The following is a 22,072-nucleotide window of genomic DNA, read 5'->3' on the forward strand; positions in this document are numbered from 1 at the left end:
GATTGTGTGCCTTTGGGGTCGTCCATTTTGGTTGCTTTGGGTAGCTTTATGGGCCTCTCCTGCTGTGGCTGTGGCTTGAGACTGGTGCGAAGCAAATGCACCGCTAATATCTGGCCTGAGCAGCAGTCGAAAGGGTGAAATAGTTGCCTTCAGTTGTCAGTTGCCGGCTCTGCTGTGTCTGGGTGTATGTGTGTGTGTGCTTGGAATTTGTTGGCAGCTTGAAAATTAATGGAATTCATGGCTACAGCTTGGCCCCTGACCGGACCAAAACGTACGCAACTATGTGGGTCAGTGCGAGGCAACCACTGTGGTGCCATAAAATTTTTTTCATTAGGTTCAAGGTTGCCCAGTGGGCGTGAGTCCTGCTCTGTCCATCCATCCGCCCGTCCGTCCGTATGTGTGCGCATGGAAATTAATAAAAAGGCAAATACTAGCAGCATTGTACTTACTGCCTGGGCAGGAGCAACAGCAGCCACCTGGCTTAAAGCGCAAATTGCACTGTCATTTGGGGCGAGTTAACTAACTGAGGCAAGGAACGGAATTTCATTAGCCCGGCCTTGCCACAAAACATGTGCGGCACGCCCTTTTCTTTGCCCACTTTGTTGCACTCAGTTTCGAGTCTTGTAATCAAACAGCTTGGTTGATTTTTTTTTTGGCTAACGCTTTCACTGCAAAACAAGTAAACGTGCTCAGTTCGGGAATCACCGACTAAGAGATGCCCTAAAAGCAGAGTTTATCATCCTAAAGACTTCGCTTAGTCTCGTCATGTGTTCATCGTCCGATAAATATGGCATACGAATGTATGTAAAGACCAAGGTGTTTTCCGTGTAAATGAGTAGATATGGTCAAAAAACAAGAAGTCAATATCGATTTCAAAAAAACGGGTTATTACAAGTTATTACTGATTTAAAACCAACTTCATCTGTGCGGATACAAGGAGCAGCCACGTTAAAGTTAACAAGTCTGGATCAGAACAGAAAATCGGACATAAATATATTTAATGGAGAAGCCACCTTCAGTCCTCACGTTACATACGCCTGCACATAACAATGATGCCCTCATCTTAAGTGTATTAGCAAATTTCACTAACGTATTTTTTGTTGTACTTCTTTGTTTCGTTTCGTGTCTACGTGCTTTTTCAGGTGTTTCGCTCGGCCATCGACTCATCGTTCCTGCAAATGCTGCAGGACTGGCTGATCTGTACGCTGCCAACATTTTTGGCCCAGCCGGAGCAGCAAGGTGTCTGGGGTCTGAGCGTCATCTTTTTATCCGCTTCCATAAATCTGCATTTGATTAAACTATTTCCGCTGGTGGTCGGCATTGGTGCCGCATCCGCCAGCGGCAACGTCTCGACTGCCGCCTGCGCGGCAATGGCACCACGGAAATTGGGTCAACACGAAATTGCATTGTTCGTGACAGCTGCACAAGATTTTCATGCGAAATTGAGTGCCGAGCAGAAGTTGCGCTTTCGCGAGGCCTTCAGGAACTACGAGCAGAGTCAGGTCTATGCCTCCATGTTGCAGCGACTCGGATAGCGTTAAAATCGGAATAGAGCACCCAAGGATTTCGCAGCGGATTTGGCAAAAAAAAAAAAAACGGATAAAAAGGATGATAAAAAAGAACAACTTGCGCCCAGGACAAGCGCAAGCGTGAATAACTAATTGCTCTGCTCGGCTCGACGTTGGCGCTTGCAAAGTTCAGACGGATGTCCTCCAACTCCTTGTCGTCCTACTCGAGCCAGGCGAAAGTTCTTTAATAGTTTGCGAATTCAAAATTAATTTATGGTTTACATTATGTGTAACTAATATTTAAATTATTGCCAACCCGCCCCGTCTGCCCATCCCTACCCACACTCTCTATCCAACGCTAGCTCGAAACTTTAACGACCCGCAATTAATTCCTGCGATGCTGCTCTCTGCCGCATTTTAGAAAATTGTGTTCTTGTCGGTTATTCGCGAAAGTTTTTTCATTTATGTATTGGCTTGTTCAGGCTGAGCGGGCAGCGCACGCAGTCATTAGTATGCCGCTTAATCAATTCCTAGTTAAATTAATTAAAAATTCCATAATGCAAAATTGGCGTGCACCCCAAAAATTGTAACCAGCGATCAACTTATATTCCAATTGTAACTCACATGTATTGTTCAGAGTCTTAAAATACAAAAAAAAAAAAAAACATTTATGCAATAAAATTCAAGCTTAATATGATGTTGTTATTCGGGATTATTCTGGATTCTTAGCCATGTTTTATTCGGGTATATGCTAAGAGTCTTTTAAGGTTTCTCGCAGTGAGGACTGTTTGAGTAACATTTCTTGCAATTTAAACGATGTGGCAAATCTTTTTTTGAACTTTTGCACTTTTACCTTTAGATGTTGCTGCTGCCTGTTCTTTCTCTTCTTATGGGGCATGTAACACAGGATTTTTGAGCTGCAGCTAAGCGCATTAAAATTGACAAAATGTCACTCAAAAAGTATCGTAAAACTTGTTGGCTGCCAAAAAAAAATAAGTTTTTGCAACGACTTACAGCTACACTGCCATGTTGAGCATCTTGATTTTGTTTTAAGTAAACAGTCAATACCGCGCCTTAAAATCAAGCTGCAGCCTGTTCGGAACCTGTGTTGTAAATAAATGTTTGGAATGAGAAATACTTAATATATTTTTCATTTTAAAAGCATCGTTAAAGATAAGAATCGCGAGCCAATCTACATGCAACCTAGCTAATATACCCCAATGACAGGTATTGTGAATTGTAGAGTACGAATAGAAAGATTTTCCGCCATTTTGTGACTTACAGAAGTTGTACAAACACTGCCAAACCAGCCCGTTGGCTGTATTTGAGAGCAAAAATTGACAGATCAACTTTTTTGCTGCATATGTATATGTGTTGTGCGTGTGCGTGTGTGTGTGTGTGTGTGAGAGTGCAAACCGGAAATTTGCCAGTTGAGCGTAAATCGAAAAAGCAACGCTTCAAAATGAAGTGCAAAGTTGTTGCACATAGTTTTTTTGTGTTGTGCTCCTTATGCAATCGAGCACAACATATACAAGGTGGGCGGATGTGGGTGTGTGTTAAGACAATGTCCTTTGCTGCGATTATGCGACACGCCAAAAGGCAATTTGGCTGTCGCTGTGGCCATAAACTGAAACATTTCGGCTATCAGCATTTGGTTACGGTTCATTTGGCCAAATAGCCATAACGGCGGGCACAGGCACAGATTGTCGCTGCCGGCTCGCCCGCTGCCCGTTGCCGATTGGCCGTTGCCAATTGATGTGACGCAGCGAGCAACGTGCCACAGACACTGAATCAGGTGGACGAGAGACGCCAAGACCTGCGCCTTCGTGCAGTTACCGTTCGTGTTCCAATGCCAGCGTTGCGCTCTCTTCGTCGCTGTTAACTGTAGCCAATGCGAAATTCACCACTTTTCGGAGTTGCGCTCTTTGTGAAATCGCGCTCTTAAAGCAACGAACGCTCTTCCAAACGCGCTCTCTCTCACTCTCGCGCTCTCTGCTGCTCTTACTGTTATGACTAGGTCAGTAGTGCGACTGTTTCATGCCGTTTCGTTTCAGCTGCTTTGTATGCAGGCCAGCACAAAGATATGCTACAATTTCTGAATGTTCATCACACACACACACACTCACGTGCACAGGAACGACAACTGTTACACTTACAGTTATGATTATGATTATTGTTATGATGATAACATTGTTGCCATTGTTGTTGCTGTTGCTATTGTTGTTCGCGGTGTTGTCAACACCGTTATTGTTTAGCTATTTACTTGGGCGCTACAATGACTTAAGGCCACAGCAAGTGTGTCCACTGTAGCGTGCGCTGTAATGGCGCCAATAGTTGTGGCTCATTGAACAGACATACACTCAGCCACACTCACACACACACACACACACACACACACACACACACACACACAGGCTGTCACTGTGCGCACATTCATAATATTATCCAATGAACAACACCTGCTTTTCGCTTACCTGCAACAGCTTTGAGCAACTAATTTGAAATTTTAATTACATTGGCAGCGGCGATGAAGTGATGCTTGTCAGCGACTGATACGCCTTAATTACGCCACCTTGGCAAGACAACAGCTCAACCTTAGCGACGCCCACGCCCACATCAGGTGTAAAAGCAACGCCCCAAGTTGTGGTGTTAGACTGGACGCGCGCACGCTTATTAAAACTGAATAAATTATGCAAAACTGCGAAACAGCTCGATTTCCCTTTTCCCAAAAAACCGTAGCCAATGCACGAAACACAAGACGAACACTGCATAATTAATTCAGCTCCATGTCCGGCGGCCCGCGAATGCAATCAAAACGCTTGCACAACTTGGCCAAAATGCGTACTAAGTCGAAGCCAAAACTTAAAGCTGACCAAAAAGGCGATCTTACGCCTCCACGAGTGTTGCCAGAGAGTTTCACCTGCAGCGTTGCCAGCCGCATCAATGCCTATCAATATGCTGGGCCATAGAGTAATAAACAGATCTGTTTATTGGGCTAAGGAAATGCTTGAATGGACACGCACAAGCCTGCCAGATTGCTGCAAATGCGACAACTGCTCTGTGCGCTCTCTTCATGCGGGTGGCAACGCCTTGTACCCCGACAAGTATTTCAATTTCGCTTTTTTCCACATCACTTCATAGACAATTAGGCGCCAGCAGTGCGCATTTTCAGGATACTTTGCAATAGTTTTGAGTTGCTTTGAGTTATTGGATGCTGCTGTTGCTTAAAAAGAAATAAAATAATATTGGATTTCTTGTTTATTTCATTTATTGTTTACATTGAATTAGCAAAAAGCTGCGCAATTAACAGTTTTGTTTACATTTGGCAACGCCTCAATGCACACGATTGCGCGTGGCCCATAACAAGCGTTAACTCGTAGGGAGTTCGATTTGCCTATATTAAGTACATCTATATCTAAATCTAAATACATATACAGCTTAATGCTACAAATAGCTGTCGCGATTTAAAATGCGCGCTTTATTTTGATCAGAGTTTTACTTTGTTGTTTTGCTGGAAACTTGGGTCCTTTCATTTGGGCATCGGTCGTTAATTAACGGCACATGCTCAGCCCCATAATCGGCCGCATTTAGCCGGTTGGCCGCGTTTCAGCGTCCACGCGGCAATCAATCTGCCACCTTCTCCCACCACTCCACCAGCTGTTGCCACTCGGTCAATCACTTTTCGATACATACTACATATTGTTGTGGCTGTCGCCGATTTTTGGTAGTCGTCGCATTGGCGCTTACAGACCCGTCGTGGAGGTCCTGCCGCAGGACGTCTTGCGCGGCGGCGGCAAATCAGATGTGTAATTGTGGTAGCGATTCGAGCAGTTAATGGCCTACGGAGAAACGAAAGATGAAATGCGAGAAATGTCGGGCATAAGTTAATGCTAAAAATACATAAAATAACGACGAGTAAATTGAGCCAGGTCCGGGGGCCCCAAAATGTTTGATTAATGATACGTTCTGGATGCACGGCAATGCCAATGGAACCAGTCGCTGCCTTAGCAATTCCCCTATCAAGCCTGCTTGCCCACACAATGGACTGTGGCTTTGCGTTTGAATGATTAGATTTGATTCAATATTCAATTATTTAACTGGTTTGAGGTGTTGAAATGCCCACAGTTTATCTGTGGGTCCATTCCCCCACTCCTCTATCGGCGCAGTCCCTTCTATTCCGTTGGGCGTTTGCATATAAATGATTTATGAATTTGCGCTCTGATTGAACCGTCCAAAATTGTTGATTAGTGCGCCGTCATAGAACAACAACATCAACAACAACAACAATAAAAGCAATCGCACAGACTCTGGCATTTCCATGCAATCGCTCAAGGGAAATAAGTTACGGTTTTTGGGCCCCATCAATCGATGTGTGTGTGTGTGTGTGTGTGTGCGAGTGTGCATCTACCTGTATTTGCATTTTGGTTGTGATTTGATTATGGCGCATACTATGTAACGGAATGCATGCACAGCATTTACTGCAAAATTATCGAATAATTACGCTGCCAAATGCTTTATCACATATCTCTTTGCATTAATATTAATTATACAACTGCTTTAAAAAACACATATTCTGTAGCCTAGGCATAATACATAGATCGCACACACACAGGCACAGCACAGAGCACAGGTAACTTTTGGCCACGTCGTAGGAGTCGGTTAGAAGCCGTCGTTTATTTTGGCTGGAAAACATACTTTAACAGAACTTCTATTTAAACTATTATTCAAATAAATAAAACTCTATTTTCTAATCAAATGTCTCTATGGCCTCGTACAAATCATAACTATTGATTGGCATTCAGAAAAAAAAATCATATTCTCTATTCCGGATTAGCATCTCAGCAAAAGATGTTTAGGCCTTGCAAAGATCGGGAATCAGTTCGCTTATATAGATTAAATCGGAATTCATGTAATTGTGAGAAAATTGACATTTCATTGAATTTATCAAGATAATGTGGGAAAAATGTAAACAAAATTTCTGATGAAAAGCATTTAAAATAAATTGTAAATAGTTCATGCCTATTTTTCATTACATTATTTAATATTAATATGTTATTACCAGCAAAAGTAAATATCAATAAAGTTAACATTAATTAAAAGAATAAAGTAAATACAGCCACGGGCATCACATTCAATGTACACAAATAAATTTGAGCTCATATTTAATCTGGGACAATTGAATTAAATCGGTTTTTGGCCAAAATCGATGGGAGGCTGACTCCACACATCGAATCCTAAAACAATAAAAAAAAAAAAAAAAAAAAAAACCATTGACACGCTTTTGACTAATTGCATAATGGACGAGCTGTCAGCCGAGCAATTAGCCCATTTGATAGGCTAATAGGTGCGTTCAATACCTGTCTGGACAAGGATTTAAAGCTACAAAAAGTGATAACAAAAAAAAAAATGGAAAACAAAAATAAAACCACATGCGCCTCGCACAGTAAACCAACACAATAGCCAGCGCCAACGCAGCAATTTAATTAATGTAATTAATCTAATTTAATGACTTGACAAACACATCAATTAGCGCCGCGCGAGGGGCGCAGGGCGCAGGCCGCATGGAGAATGGCCAGGCTCAATTTATATGCAAAGTGCCGAAGCAGGACTTTGCGCAAAGTGGAAAAAACTGCGCCAACAGCAGCAACAGCAACAACAGCACCAAAAACATTCACAACAAAACAAATTAAAATATTAAAATTAGGCCACAAAATGATTGAAAGGAAATGTTACAGACGGCTTTGGCATCGATGGCACCAACTCGACTCCAGACACCCACTCTAGTCAATGGGTCTGCCGCACCCATTGTCTGTCCCTAAAGTAATTAAAAGTAAGTAAAGCATAGTGGAGCCGATCTCCGCCCTCGAGTGCCCACGGAATGCCACGAATTTGGTTTTATTTTGATTTTTTCCTTACGTTTTGTACTTATGTAAATGGCCGCCGAGCAAAAGAATTAATGTGCGCAGCAAGTGAGTTGAATTGGAATGAGCTGCGGTGCCCGGCACATAATGTGTATTCCCGGGTCCGGCAGGGTCCTGCAGAGCGTGGCCACGTGGGCTTGTTGTTGGTGTCAACGAACCTTTTGCGATTTGCACAAAAAAAAATGCTTTAATAACTAAATGCTACAGCTTGTGCTGCTTGTTCCAAGCCAGCGCCAATTTGATGCAATGTGCTTACTACTTGTTTAAAATTCCATATTTCAACATTTTCGCTGTGTAAGATAATGCCAAGCATTCATCTCGCACAAGTACCAAAAATAGAAATTCCGATTTGATTGAATTTGATTGCCTGGGCTGGCTGGCTCGTTTCACAATTTTGCTGTAAAATGTTGGTATTTATAACGCAATTGTTGGGCGCATCTCCGTCCCACGCGGCGTATGCTCGTTTTTCGCACTTAACTCATTAAGGCAGCCGCCTACTGCTGGCAAATGTTTGGGCATTGCGCGCGTTTTTCTAATATTATTTTATGTGATTTTTTTTTTCCATGTCTGACTGTTGGCAGCGTAAATAATTTAATTGAATTATCGATGGAAACATTTGAAAGAATTAAAAGCACATTTGAGATCAAATCAAATACCTGACGTTTTTACAGCTGCATGGAAAATAACGCTGCGAAAATACTTTTAAAATCTGTATAAATCCACAAATTGGGTCGAGGGTAGCCACTTAATAGAGCCATATGAAAAATGCATGACAAAGAGAACGAAAACAAAAAAAATAAAAGAGAAGAGCCAAACAACTCAATTGGCAACAAGCAAGGTATTGACCCAGCACTCACGGCACAATACGACGGGAAGAGCTTAACAATAGCTTGACAGCCTTGGTAAGCCTGGTCTTTGCACTCACCTTGTAGAAGGCCTTGCGAAAATTGTCTGAGAGAAAGGCGTAGAGCAGCGGATTGATGCAGGAGCTGGTGTACGCCATGGTATGGGCCACTATCTGCAGTATGACATTAAACATGCTGTTTATTTCATACATGTCCAGCGCCTTCAGCAGTAATATTAGCTGCGAATACAAAAGGAATGAACGATTGGGCAAACTTCATTAAGCTAAAGTGTTAAGACTCACCTGCACGGGCAGCCAGAGCGAGGCGAAGGCAATGACAACAACAACCACCAGACGGGTGACCCGCTTCCGACCACGCTGCGACTCCTTGGACATGCGCACGCCTGTGCCCTGATGCCAGAGCCGCATTATCATGCGCACATACAATCCACTGATGACCATCAGGGGCAGCAGATACGAGCTTATGAAGAAGCTCACCTGAAAGGTGCTCAGATCAAGGACATCGTTGTCTATGTAGCGGCACATGGCGTAGGTGACGTTCGTCTGGTTATCATAGTCGACCTGTCCAAAACAAACATACATATGTCTATGCAAATATATATATATAACTACAGTATTACGCATACGTCATGTGGTCTGACATTTTCATGGCTTTGACGTTCATAAATAAACCAAATAACAGGAGGAGAGTGTATGAAAAGCAAAACACGTGCAAATAGCTGGCATAACTAAAACGCACTATCTGCGAGCCCTGAACACTGTCTGTGACAGGCGGATAACATATTTGCCTCTTCACATGACGCACTCACTATTTGGGCACCCGCCCACCGCCCACCGCTCACCCCACCTGGCCCTGGTCTGCTCAGTTGGGTCATAAACTATTGTCGTAAAAAAAAAATATTCCTCAGGCCCGCTTTTTGTTTACAATTTTGTTTACAGCACAGTCGCAGCGCATTGTTAATATAAAATACTATTAAAAACTCTACAGAAATGCATACCAAGAACGATTATTTATGGCCTCTCTTGTTGTTGTTACAAGCAGCTAAACAATGCCCCAAAATGTTGGCCAAGGAGATTTGTGCCAATTGATTTGCCCTCAGGCCAAAGCAAGGCAGTTGAAATTTGTGGGCGTGCGCTAATTGAAAATTTAATTAGTTGTATTTGGATGGGATTTTCATGTTCTTAACTCAACAACAACAACAACAGCAACAAGTTGGCTCTGTTGTGATTTTTAATGCGATTTTGTTGTTGAGTGTGTCAAAAATCTTTTCATCCATAAACAAAAAGAGAACTGACCCAACTCAAGTGGCTCTGCGATAAGGCATAAACAGCTGTCAATCAATGCCGCAATAGATCATCTATATTTAATGTTCATATTACGACGGGCATATGCGCCGCAATTCGTGGCTACTATATTGTATTGGGTATAGGCAGCAAATAGATATTGTTATTATTATTATATTCTATTGTTTTTTCTGTTTTTTTTGCTGTAGACAATAGATAACTGTATGTAATATGAATATAATTAATAGCTAACTGTTAATTGACATGTTGATCAAACATGAGTTAATTATGCCGTTTTATCGCACGTTTTGCTTTTGTTTGCATGCACATGTGAGAGTGCGGGTGTGTGTGTGTGTGTGTGTGTTTGTTATCGACACACACACACATAAATATTCAATTTGGGCTGCTATTTGGCCAGCTTAATCCTCGGGCCAAGCAAAACAAACAAAAACAAAACAAACAACAAAAGCGACGCAGCCAACAGTCCGGGCGTGAAAAAAAGGAGCGTGAAATACCATTTAATAAAATATCAAGTTACAATAACAACACACAAACAACAACAAAAACAATGAATGTACAACAAATGGTCCATTTCATTGATAAAGACGCCAACGGCGATAAGATACGTTTAATTACAGGCGACTATTTGATTATGAATAGGCCTCAACCACACTCACAAAAATATCCCCACCTCACACACACACACACACAGTTCCTGGAAAATGTATCCATAAGTAGGGGAATTGCGTTGTATTTTTGCTAATGAACTTCGTTGAAGCATTACAGGAAAGCTATTTAGATGTGGCAGCTGTCCCAGACGTTTCCAGCCAATAAGCTGATTAGCGTTTTCCGAACATTATTCAAATTAACGCTTGCTAAATCGCTTTGATCTGAAGTACTTAAATAACAAAAGCGAATAGTTACGCGATGAAAGAGCAGCTTTTGATTCTGCTTGCAATTTTGACCCATTAGAGTTTTATAAACATTTAACTTTGTTTCCATTTCGCTTACATTAATGCTAGAAACTTTTGGGTGCATAAATTAAATAAATATATCCAAAAAAAAAAAAATGGCTGAATAAAAAAGCTGCCGTTCTAGTATGTGGCCTAAGCAGCTGAGTTGAGTCTCGAGATTTTTATGGATTCCATCGAAAATAATATGGAGAGTAGATTGAAGAATCGGCTGGTTTTAGTTTAATTAGTTAAATATATAAATTAATCTTAAATTTCTTTAATATAAATTTCGTAATAACCGTATTGGATATTAAAATGCGTTACCTTATAATACATTATTTTCAGCTTCTTGAAAAAATAATAATAAATATTTTAAATTCAAAGAAATGTGAGCTTTTACGGCTCGAACTTCGAGCACCCACAAATGTGGAACCATACCAAAAGCTGAGGCGATAGTTCAAATTGATATAAAAACATTTTAGAAAAATGAATGATCAAGGGCTTTTTAATATATATATCTGTTCCCAATGTGTACCGCATCTGCTTTAAATAACCATAAGCATTTTCTTTAATCTTATTTCGCTTAATTTTTTCCAAAATAATTATTATATTTAAGTGCAGTTGGCAGGAAATTGCGAATTAATTGAAAAGAAATATTTGAAGATATTTGAAATAAGTTTAAATACGATTAATTTGATTGCTAGCACATAAAAGTTTTACTCCGTCCATTGGCTAAACAAAGAAATGGGCAGCAGCAACAAATTTGCACGCCAAGATGTTTGTTTGGCGGCGCTTATTAAACAATTAACTTGTTGTTCACACTCAGGGCATTGATCATAAAAACATTAACGCCTTTATGGCAAATGGATAAATGATGGCAAGGCGAGCGTTAAATGCGCACTCTACCCAGAAACCAGCATCAAGGCCATATCGCCAGAGACTTATCATACGCAGCGTATGCCCGGCCTGTAGCCTGTTGCCTGTCTGTGTGTCTGTGTGTCTGTGTGTCTGTGATCAATGATCCATTAGTTTTTGGGGCAACTGAATAAGCAGAGTAAGAAATCCAACTGCAAATTGTAAATAGCTGTGGCACATATGATTTGGAGATGGTATTGGCCATATGACCAGCAACTGCTTCGCTCGTGTGTGTTCTGTATCAGCTCTATAATTAAAATTTATGCATTTCAAATAGCAAATTAGTAACAAAAACAGAACAGGCGCCCGCATCTACCGAATTCTGAATATAAACACGTAAATGTGAAAAGAAAGAATAAACTTAAATAAAATCAAGAAGAAAAAAAAACAATAACAACAATAACAAAATAAAAACGTGGGCAGCTAGGTAAAGGCCAAAGCCAGATCCACAACAAAAGTGTTTTTGCCCATTGACGTGGAGCAGCGGCTCGGGACATCTAACGAGGTGCCGATGATGCGCAGCAATAAATTTTAGCTGGCCTCTGTTATTCGCAGCACATTCGGGCACAGCAGGCAACAGGCCCTGAGGCTGTATGCCACACACAAACACTTACCACCACATCATGCGCAAAAGTGACCGGCATGGAGACAGTCAGCACCACCGTCCAGAGCGTAAATATGGCTATCTTGGTGATATGCTCGGTGCGCAGCATGCGAGAGCGTATGGGATGAACGACGGCCAAGAAGCGATCAATGGACATCAGGACGAGCGTATAGATGGAAGCATAGGCGGTGACCACTATCAAATACTGGACACTGCGGCACCACATCTTGCCAAAGGGCCAATGCTGTGTCACATAGTCAATTGCCGTGAATGGTACGCAGAAGATGACGAACAGCAGATCGGCGGCGGCCAAGTTGACAATCAGCAGATTTGTCGTGGAGTGCATGTTCTTGTTCAGCAACACCACCAATATGACCAACAGGTTGCCAAAGAAACCGGAGATGGCGATAATGCCAAAAAAGAATGGCACCACCCAGCGCACAGTGGCCCGTATGGCCTCCGCTTCGGCATAGAATGAGGATAAAGTTGAATTGTCCAGGTTGCTGCTCGCTGTGGTCAGCTCCAGCTGCGACTCCAGCCAGCTGCTGTTGCTGGGCAGGGTCAGAGTTATGTTGCTTAGATTCATGCTGTGGCGCTTTCTGTCTACAGTTTTCTATTGATTTTTAATTGCCCGAGCGCTCATTACATTTGCTTTTTTGGTTTCCGCACACAATACGCGGGTGAAACATTTTCTTTTCTTATAATTTTATTTTATTTATTTTTTATTTTTTACTTTTTCAATTTGGCAGTCGCCTTTGTCGCGACAGTTTTTCCGTTGTATTTTCACGGTTCGGCGGGTTCAAATAACAAATTTCCAATTAAACGCTTTTGGCCAAGCAGTCGACAAAGGCCAGCACGATAGAATCGAAGAATGTTTATATATATTTTTCTTCTTTTTTTTTCAATTATCATGCACAATAATCCGCAGGGAACAACAGCGGCGACATGGTCCGAGCGAAGCAAACAGCACCAGCTTAATTCACGGACTACCACACGTAGCTGTCCCCATAGACAATTTGGAGCCACACCAATGCACACACACTGGCTCGCACACACACACACACACACGCAGCAGCAGCACAATAATGGCTAACGGTAATTGTAAGAAGGTAAGACAACAAAAACAAAAACGTCAGCAAGTGGTTCGCCTCACGTTAAAGAAGCCAGCACCGACGCAGCTTAACCGTGTCACGCCCTAGCTAAACGGTATGCCTTTGTGGCAGCTGCACCCACACACTATAAATTGCTTATGCTTATGATGTCTTCGGAAATTTGTTATTGACAAATCGACAGCGTCAATTTTGGTGGCGCAACCAACGCAAGCGGCCACACGAATTTGTGCTTCACAGCGCGACAAAAAATATGATTAGAATTTTGTTGATGTTCGCGAAATTATATTCATTTTGATATTTTTATTTTTATATATTTTGGATAAATCCAAAATTCAAACTGCACGCGTTCGTTACCAGCGCACAACTGATGCCAGTGCCGCAAAAGATTCGCAGTCGACAGCGTCGGCGGCGGCACCAGTAATAACAACAGCTGTATCTGTGTGTATGCGTGTGTGGTTGTGTAGTACACGGTTGCCAGCGCCCTGGCCTCCGCTTGCTCCGCGCCGCCCAACAGCCAATTCTTGGCCAGTGCTCTGGGGCAGCGTTAGCTGTTTATTTAGCTAGCTGGGCGGCCGCGCAAACAGCTGGCAACAATAGCCGGCCACAGCCAAACGCCGGGCAACATATTGTTTTTCGTGTATGGTCGCCAGGGTGACAGCTTCAGCTGCCACAGCAGCGCTGTCGCTGCCGCTGCCGCTGGCGCCGCCTGTGTTGCGCAGCTGGATATCGACGCTGCTGACGGCGCTCCATGGTGCTTAACTTCACTGATTAACTGAAGCGTCCAAAGGCAGAGAGAAAAAAAAAAGGAAAATAAAAAATAAAATAAACACAAATACCGTCAGACAATGGCACGCGCTACGTTTTCCACTCGGCCACCTGCCTCCGCCCACTTTTGTTGTCCGGGGTCGCTTATCTCAACGATTTTATCGCGCACCTTTGCAGCGCTGCGGCGCACCGCAGAATGTAGCCAAGCTGGAGCCAAACAGCTGCTGCTGTCACAGACTGGGTTAAGCCAAGCACCGACAGCCCATTTACATGCCTATCATTGCCAGAGATGGGCGTCTGGGCCATTCACCTGTCATTGCCGGCTTGACGAGCGGCGACGCCGATGCTGACGCTGTCAGTGACAGAGACGCAGCTTCGCAGTTGCGGCTTAATTGTCGCACAGCATTTGCGTTGACAGCAGCGGCCACGCCTCAATGGGGCCGCCCCTGGGAGTGGGCAATAACAATTTAGTGAGATTAAACACGAATTAAGCATCGCTTGGTAGAGTAGAACATCAGTAAAAACATATAAAAAAGAAGCACAAGAAAATAAACAAATGAACAGGATTCCAAAAGAGCGAAAGTTATAATCATGTCTTATATTTAATGTGCAGCCTGTATATTTAATGTCTTTAAACTTTAATGCCTGGCAAAAAAAAAAAAGAAATACCAAATGTACCTTCTCCCAACCCAGCAGACTAAACATCACATACAAAATCGGAATTCAATACTTATTATTGTCATCAAATCAAAGATGCAAAGCAGTCGATTGAATTAGAGCAAACTTTATTTTACAAAAAATGCTGCATATCTTAAGGCGCAGCCAAATCATTTAATTGTCTAGCTAATCGAATTTTAATTTTGAGTAAATTGCACAAACATTTTAACATTTTGATAGCAGAAAATGTAACAAATTCAATTATTTCATAGTTCAAATCAACTTTTAAATTCGACTTGTGCACCTGGGTTTTACCTATTAAATCGATTTACTCAGCGTTCAGAAGTCAGATTTAACATCAAGGCAAATAACATATATTTTCGGCGTTCTGATGCTATGTTTGTTAAGCGAAAATTAAAAGCGTGCCCATCTAAATAAATTAGCATCTGAATAAATGACAACCAGGCGGCACACACTCAACACACGCACATACACCCATCAAACGCACACATAGGCCTAGATTTTTGAATCGCATAATATTTACTGCCAGGCCCATTTTTGGCCGTTATTAAAAGTTAAGCAAACAATTTGGCTGTGCCAAAACTTTCGATGTGATTGAAATGTTTTTAAACCAGGTACAACAAGAGTGCACACCCACACAGAGACACACACACACACACTCACACACACACGTACGCACGCACGAACACACAAATATTAAAAATGCTTTGCAATGTTGCCGGGTCGGGTTATTCACTTTTTTAGCATAATCATGTGCGAGGCCTGAGATATGTGGCCTGAAATGATAGTCTAGTGTTAATAACAAGCCAACAATGGGCACAGCACTTAAAATAATTATCAAAAATGTGCCAGAACTAAAAAAAATATATTTATCTCTGTCTCTGTTTGTTCTGACTGACTGACTGGCTGGCTTATTGACAGATCAACGCACAGCCCAAATCGTAAATGGTGTAGTTAAATATTCCACCCGCAAGTATGGAAAAATCGCGGAAACGTTTTGTATGAAACTTTTTTGTTTATCATTCGATCGGGCGCAAATTCAATTCCAAAGATCTTTGCTCAAATTTATTTGAGGACTGTTTCACACGCGCTTAAATTCATTTCCAAAAATCTTTTCAAATGTCTTCGGTGGAAATGGGATTCAAAGATTTTGTAAGCGCCACATAAGAATTTGATGAATACATGTTTTAGCAATTTGAAAAATTCCGACAGCATCGAAATAAAAGAAATAATTTCAAATTATATGACGTATATTATATTTACGTAAATAAATTACCATGTCGCCCATGGTTAGCTGTCTGGCTGGAGAGCTCTATTGTCATTCCGCAGACACTTGATGCCCGAAATGATGGATTATCGCCTTTTCCGTGCTGTCGTAATATTTTCATATTATATTATTTTTAGTCTACATCCATTATGTGTGCCGTTGTGTAACGGTAAACGGGTTTGGCAAACTTTTTGCGGACCAACAGAATTAATAAATGTAAATCGGCAGGAAACTGTCCAGAAAGCGGGCAAATCCTTAAACCGTACTAACAGCCGCATTAATCGGCATTTCTCGGAAAAAAGGGTTCACAGTCGTGCACAGCTTTTGCTATTTAATCATTCAAATTGACTTTCTTGCCTGATGGCCGTTAATTTTGAAATCCCTTTTAAAATACGCTACTCTGCTTATCCGGTTTTCCTTTCATGCCTGGCCCGTAACTTTGTTTTCCGCTTGCGGCTTATAAGTTTATAGCCTCCGCTCGGTCCATTTTCCCTGCTCCCCCCTCCCCTCCCCCCTTTTCGCGAATTCTTCTTTTGTTTTTCGCGCTGGCTCACTTAGAACGCGCTGAGTTTGCATTTGGCTTTCCTTTTAGCGTGCTCCACCTACTTTTTTTTAAGTTTTTAATCAAGATGTTTTAAATGCGGCTCGCCGCTGAATGATGGATTTTTTCTGGCTTGTTCTCTCTTATTTTTATTTTTCATACTTATTATTATTTTCTTTTTTTTATACCCTGAACCCATTAAAAATGGGTATAAGGGTATATTGTATTTGTGCAAAATCCAAATGTATGTAACCGGCAGAAGGAAGCATCTCCGACCTCATCAAGTATATATATTCTTGATCAGCAACACCGTCTGTCTGTCCGTCCGTCCGTCCGACCGTACGTCCGACCGTATGTATGAACGCAAGGATCTCAGACCATATAAGAGCTATAGACTTGAAATTTTAGATGTAGGTGCTCGTAGTGCCTGCGCATATATATTATTATATTATTATATACTTGTCCAGTATCTTTCATTTTATACCTATCGCCACCTCTCCGCTACCACCCCAGAGCTATAAATCAAGTTAATAACCCAACTTTTATTGCCAACCAATTTAAGCCAAAATTTATTTGCTATTGACTTTTTCAGTATACACAAATTTCCTATGATACAATAAGATATACTTACTCATAAAGATCGGTTAAAAAAAACCAAAGTTATATGCAACTGCGCAATTGTTAATATCTCGGATAATAGCTCCGCGCGGAGATATGACGTTCCAAAACGACATAACTCCGCGCGGAGATATGACGTTTCAAAACAACATAACTCCGCGCGGAGATATGACGTTTCAAACGACATAACTCCCGGGGAGATATGACGCTCCAAAACGACATAACTATGCGCGAAGATATGACGTTCCAAAACGACATAACTCCGCGCGGAGATATGACGTTCCAAAACGACATAATTCCGCGGGGAGATATGACGTTCCAAAACGACATTATGACGTTCCAAAACGACATAATTCCGCGCGGAGATATGAGGTTCCAAAACGACATAACTCCGCGCGGAGATATGACGTTCCAAAACAACATAATTCCGCGGGGAGATATGACGTTCCAAAACGACATAACTATGCGCGGAGATATGACGTTCCAAAACGACATAACTATGCGCGAAGATATGACGTTCCTAAACGACATAGCTCCGAGCGGAGATATGACGTTTCAAAACGACATAACTATGCGCGGAGATATGACGTTCCAAAACGACATAATTCCGCGCGGAGATATGACGTTCCAAAACGACATAGCTCCGCGCGGAGATATGACCTTCCAAAACGACATAATGACGTTCCAAAACGACATAGCTCCGCGCGGAGATATGACGTTCCAAAACGACATAACTCCGCGCGGAGATATGACGTTCCAAAACGACATAACTCCCGGGGAGATATGACGTTCCGAAACGACATAACTCCCGGGGAGATATGACGTTCCAAAACGACATAATTCCGCGCGGAGATATGACGTTCCAAAGCGACATAACTCCGCGCGGAGATATGACGTTCCAAAACGACATAATTCCGCGGGGAGATATGACGTTCCAAAACGACATAACGCCGCGCGGAGATATGACGTTCCAAAACTCCGCGCGGAGATATGACGTTTCAAAACGACATAACTCCGCGCGGAGATATGACCTTCCAAAACGACATAACTCCGCGCGGAGATATGACATTCCAAAACGACATAATGACGTTCCAAAACGACATAATTCCGCGCGGAGATATGACGTTCCAAAACGACATAACTCCGCGCGGAGATATGACGTTCCAAAACGACATAATTCCGCGGGGAGATATGACGTTCCAAAACGACATAATGACGTTCCAAAACGACATAATTCCGCGCGGAGATATGACGTTCCAAAACGACATAACTCCGCGCGGAGATATGACGTTCCAAAACGACATAATTCCGCGGGGAGATATGACGTTCCAAAACGACATAACTCCCGGGGAGATATGACGTTCCAAAACGACATAACTATGCGCGAAGATATGACGTTCCTAAACGACATAACTCCGAGCGGAGATATGACGTTTCTAAACGACATAACTATGCGCGGAGATATGACGTTCCAAAACGACATAATTCCGCGCGGAGATATGACGTTCCAAAACGACATTACTCCGCGCGGAGATATGACCTTCCAAAACGACATAATGACGTTCCAAAACGACATAACTCCGCGCGGAGATATGACGTTCCAAAACGACATAACTCCCGGGGAGATATGACGTTCCGAAACGACATAACTCCCGGGGAGATATGACGTTCCAAAACGACATAATTCCGCGCGGAGATATGACGTTCCAAAGCGACATAACTCCGCGCGGAGATATGACGTTCCAAAACGACATAATTTCGCGGGGAGATATGACGTTCCAAAACGACATAACGCCGCGCGGAGATATGACGTTCCAAAACGACAAATCTACGCGCGAAGATATGACGTTCCTAAACGACATAACTCCGAGCGGAGATATGACGTTTCAAAACGACATAACTATGCGCGGAGATATGACGTTCCTAAACGACATAACTCCGCGCGGAGATATGACGTTCCAAAACGACATAATTTCGCGGGGAGATATGACGTTCCAAAACGACATAACTATGCGCGGAGATATGACGTTCCAAAACGACATAACTATGCGCGAAGATATGACGTTCCTAAACGACATAACTCCGAGCGGAGATATGACGTTTCAAAACGACATAACTATGCGCGGAGATATGACGTTCCAAAACGACATAATTCCGCGCGGAGATATGACGTTCCAAAACGACATAACTCCGCGCGGATATATGACCTTCCAAAACGACATAATGACGTTCCAAAACGACATAACTCCGCGCGGAGATATGACGTTCCAAAACGACATAACTCCCGGGGAGATATGACGTTCCGAAACGACATAACTCCCGGGGAGATATGACGTTCCAAAACGACATAATTCCGCGCGGAGATATGACGTTCCAAAGCGACATAACTCCGCGCGGAGATATGACGTTCCAAAACGACATAATTCCGCGGGGAGATATGACGTTCCAAAACGACATAACTCCGCGCGGAGATATGACCTTCCAAAACGACATAATGACGTTCCAAAACGACATAACTCCGCGCGGAGATATGACGTTCCAAAACGACATAACTCCCGGGGAGATATGACGTTCCGAAACGACATAACTCCCGGGGAGATATGACGTTCCAAAACGACATAATTCCGCGCGGAGATATGACGTTCCAAAGCGACATAACTCTGTGCTGAGATATGACGTTCCAAAACGACATAATGACGTTCCAAAACGACATAATTCCGCGCTTAGATATGACGTTCCAAAACGACATAACTCCGCGCGGAGATATGACGTTCCAAAACGACTTAATTCCGCGGGGAGATATGACGTTCCAAAACGACATAACTATGCGCGGAGATATGACGTTCTAAAACGACATAACTATGCGCGGAGATATGACGTTCCAAAACGACATAACGCCGCGCGGAGATATGACGTTCCAAAACGACATAACTAAGCGCGGAGATATGACGTTCCAAAACGACATAACGCCGCGCGGAGATATGACGTTCCAAAACGACATAACTAAGCGCGAAGATATGACGTTCCAAAACGACATAACTATGCGCGGAGATATGACGTTCCAAAACGACATAACGCCGCGCGGAGATATGACGTTCCAAAACGACATAACTAAGCGCGAAGATATGACGTTCCAAAACGACATAACTCCGAGCGGAGATATGACGTTTCAAAACGACATAACTCCGCGCGGAGATATGACCTTCCAAGACGACAAAACTCCGCGCGGAGATATGACGTTCCAAAACGAAATAATTTCGCGGGGAGATATGACGTTCCAAAACGACATAACTATGCGTGGAGATATTACGTTCCAAAACTACATAACTCCACGCGGAGATATGACGTTCCAAAACGACATAACTCCGCACGGAGATATGACGTTCCAAAACGACATAACTCCCGGGGAGATATGACCTTCCGAAACGACATAACTCCGCGGGGAGATATGACGTTCCGAAACGATATAACTCCCGGGGAGATATGACGTTTCAAACGACATAACTCCCGGCGAGATATGACGTTCCAAAACGACATAACTCCGCGCGGAGATATGACGTTCCAAAACGACATTACTCCGCGCGGAGATATGACGTTCCAAAACGACATAACTCCCGGGGAGATATGACGTTCCAAAACGACATAGCTCCCGGGGAGATATGACGTTCCAAAACGACATAATTCCGCGCGAAGATATGACGTTCCAAAACGACATAATTCCGCGCGGAGATACGACGTTCCAAAGCGACATAACTATGCGCGAAGATATGACGTTCCAAAACGACATAACTCCGCGCGGAGATATGACGTTCCAAAACGACATAATGACGTTCCAAAACGACATAGCTCCGCGCGGAGATATGACCTTCCAAAACGACATAACTCCGCGTGGAGATATGACCTTCCAAAACGACATAACTCCGCGCGGAGATATGACGTTCCAAAGCGACATAACGCCGCGCGGAGATATGACCTTCCAAAACGACATAACTCCGCGCGGAGATATGACCTTCCAAGACGACAAAACTCCGCGCGGAGATATGACGTTCCAAAACGATATAATTTCGCGGGGAGATATGACGTTCCAAAACGACATAACTATGCGTGGAGATATTACGTTCCAAAACGACATAACTCCACGCGGAGATATGACGTTCCAAAACGACATAACTCCGCGCGGAGATATGACGTTCCAAAACGACATAACTCCCGGGGAGATATGACGTTCCAAAACGGCATAACTCCCGGGGAGATATGACGTTCCAAAACGACATAATTCCGCGCGGAGATACGACGTTCCAAAGCGACATAACTCCGCGCGGAGATATGACGTTCCAAAACGAAATAATTTCGCGGGGAGATATGACGTTCCAAAACGACATTACTATGCGCGGAGATATGACGTTCCAAAACGACTTAACGCCGCGCGGAGATATGACGTTCCAAAACGACATAACTCCGAGCGGAGATATGACGTTTCAAAACGACATAACTTCGCGCGGAGATATGACCTTCCAAAACGACAAAACTCCGCGCGGAGATATGACGTTCCAAAACGAAATAAATCGCGGGGAGATATGACGTTCCAAAACGACATAACTATGCGTGGAGATGTTACGTTCCAAAACGATAAACTCCACGCGGAGATATGACGTTCCAAAACGACATAGCTCCGCACGGAGATATGACCTTCCAAAACGACATAGCTCCGCGCGGAGATATGACGTTCCAAAACGACATAACTCCCGGGGAGATATGACCTTCCGAAACGACATAACTCCGCGGGGAGATATGACGTTCCGAAACGATATAACTCCCGGGGAGATATGACGTTTCAAACGACATAACTCCCGGGGAGATATGACGTTCCAAAACGACATAACTATGCGCGGAGATATGACGTTCCAAAACGACATAACGCCGCGCGGAGATATGACGTTCCAAAACGACAAATCTACGCGCGAAGATATGACGTTCCTAAACGACATAACTCCGAGCGGAGATATGACGTTTCAAAACGACATAACTATGCGCGGAGATA

General features: G+C 43.0%; 2 protein-coding genes across 3 annotated transcripts in view; one reads left to right on the forward strand and one right to left on the reverse strand.

Annotated features, from left to right (window-relative positions):
* htt (huntingtin) overlaps positions 1–2,194 on the forward strand; it is a 47,587-nt gene extending 45,393 nt beyond the window's left edge. For both annotated transcript variants that reach the window (XM_002053948.4, XM_032438486.2), the window contains exon 29: positions 1,143–2,194. In XM_002053948.4, the coding sequence (XP_002053984.1) occupies positions 1,143–1,535 (393 nt within the window). In that variant the 3' untranslated portion in view covers positions 1,536–2,194. The remainder of the gene's footprint in view (positions 1–1,142) is intronic.
* A 2,570-nt stretch (positions 2,195–4,764) lies between these two features.
* AstA-R2 (Allatostatin A receptor 2) lies at positions 4,765–13,524 on the reverse strand. Its single transcript, XM_002053947.4, has 4 exons — positions 12,061–13,524; positions 8,577–8,855; positions 8,355–8,513; positions 4,765–5,347 (listed from the first exon to the last, which is right to left on the reverse strand). The coding sequence occupies exons 1-4, from the start codon at positions 12,634–12,636 to the stop codon at positions 5,252–5,254; spliced, it is 1,110 nt and encodes a 369-aa protein (XP_002053983.1). The 5' UTR covers positions 12,637–13,524; the 3' UTR covers positions 4,765–5,251.
* Positions 13,525–22,072: the final 8,548 nt, after the last annotated feature.

This window comes from Drosophila virilis, chromosome 2, assembly GCF_030788295.1.
Source record: "Drosophila virilis strain 15010-1051.87 chromosome 2, Dvir_AGI_RSII-ME, whole genome shotgun sequence".
Classification (NCBI taxonomy): Eukaryota; Metazoa; Arthropoda; class Insecta; order Diptera; family Drosophilidae; genus Drosophila; species Drosophila virilis.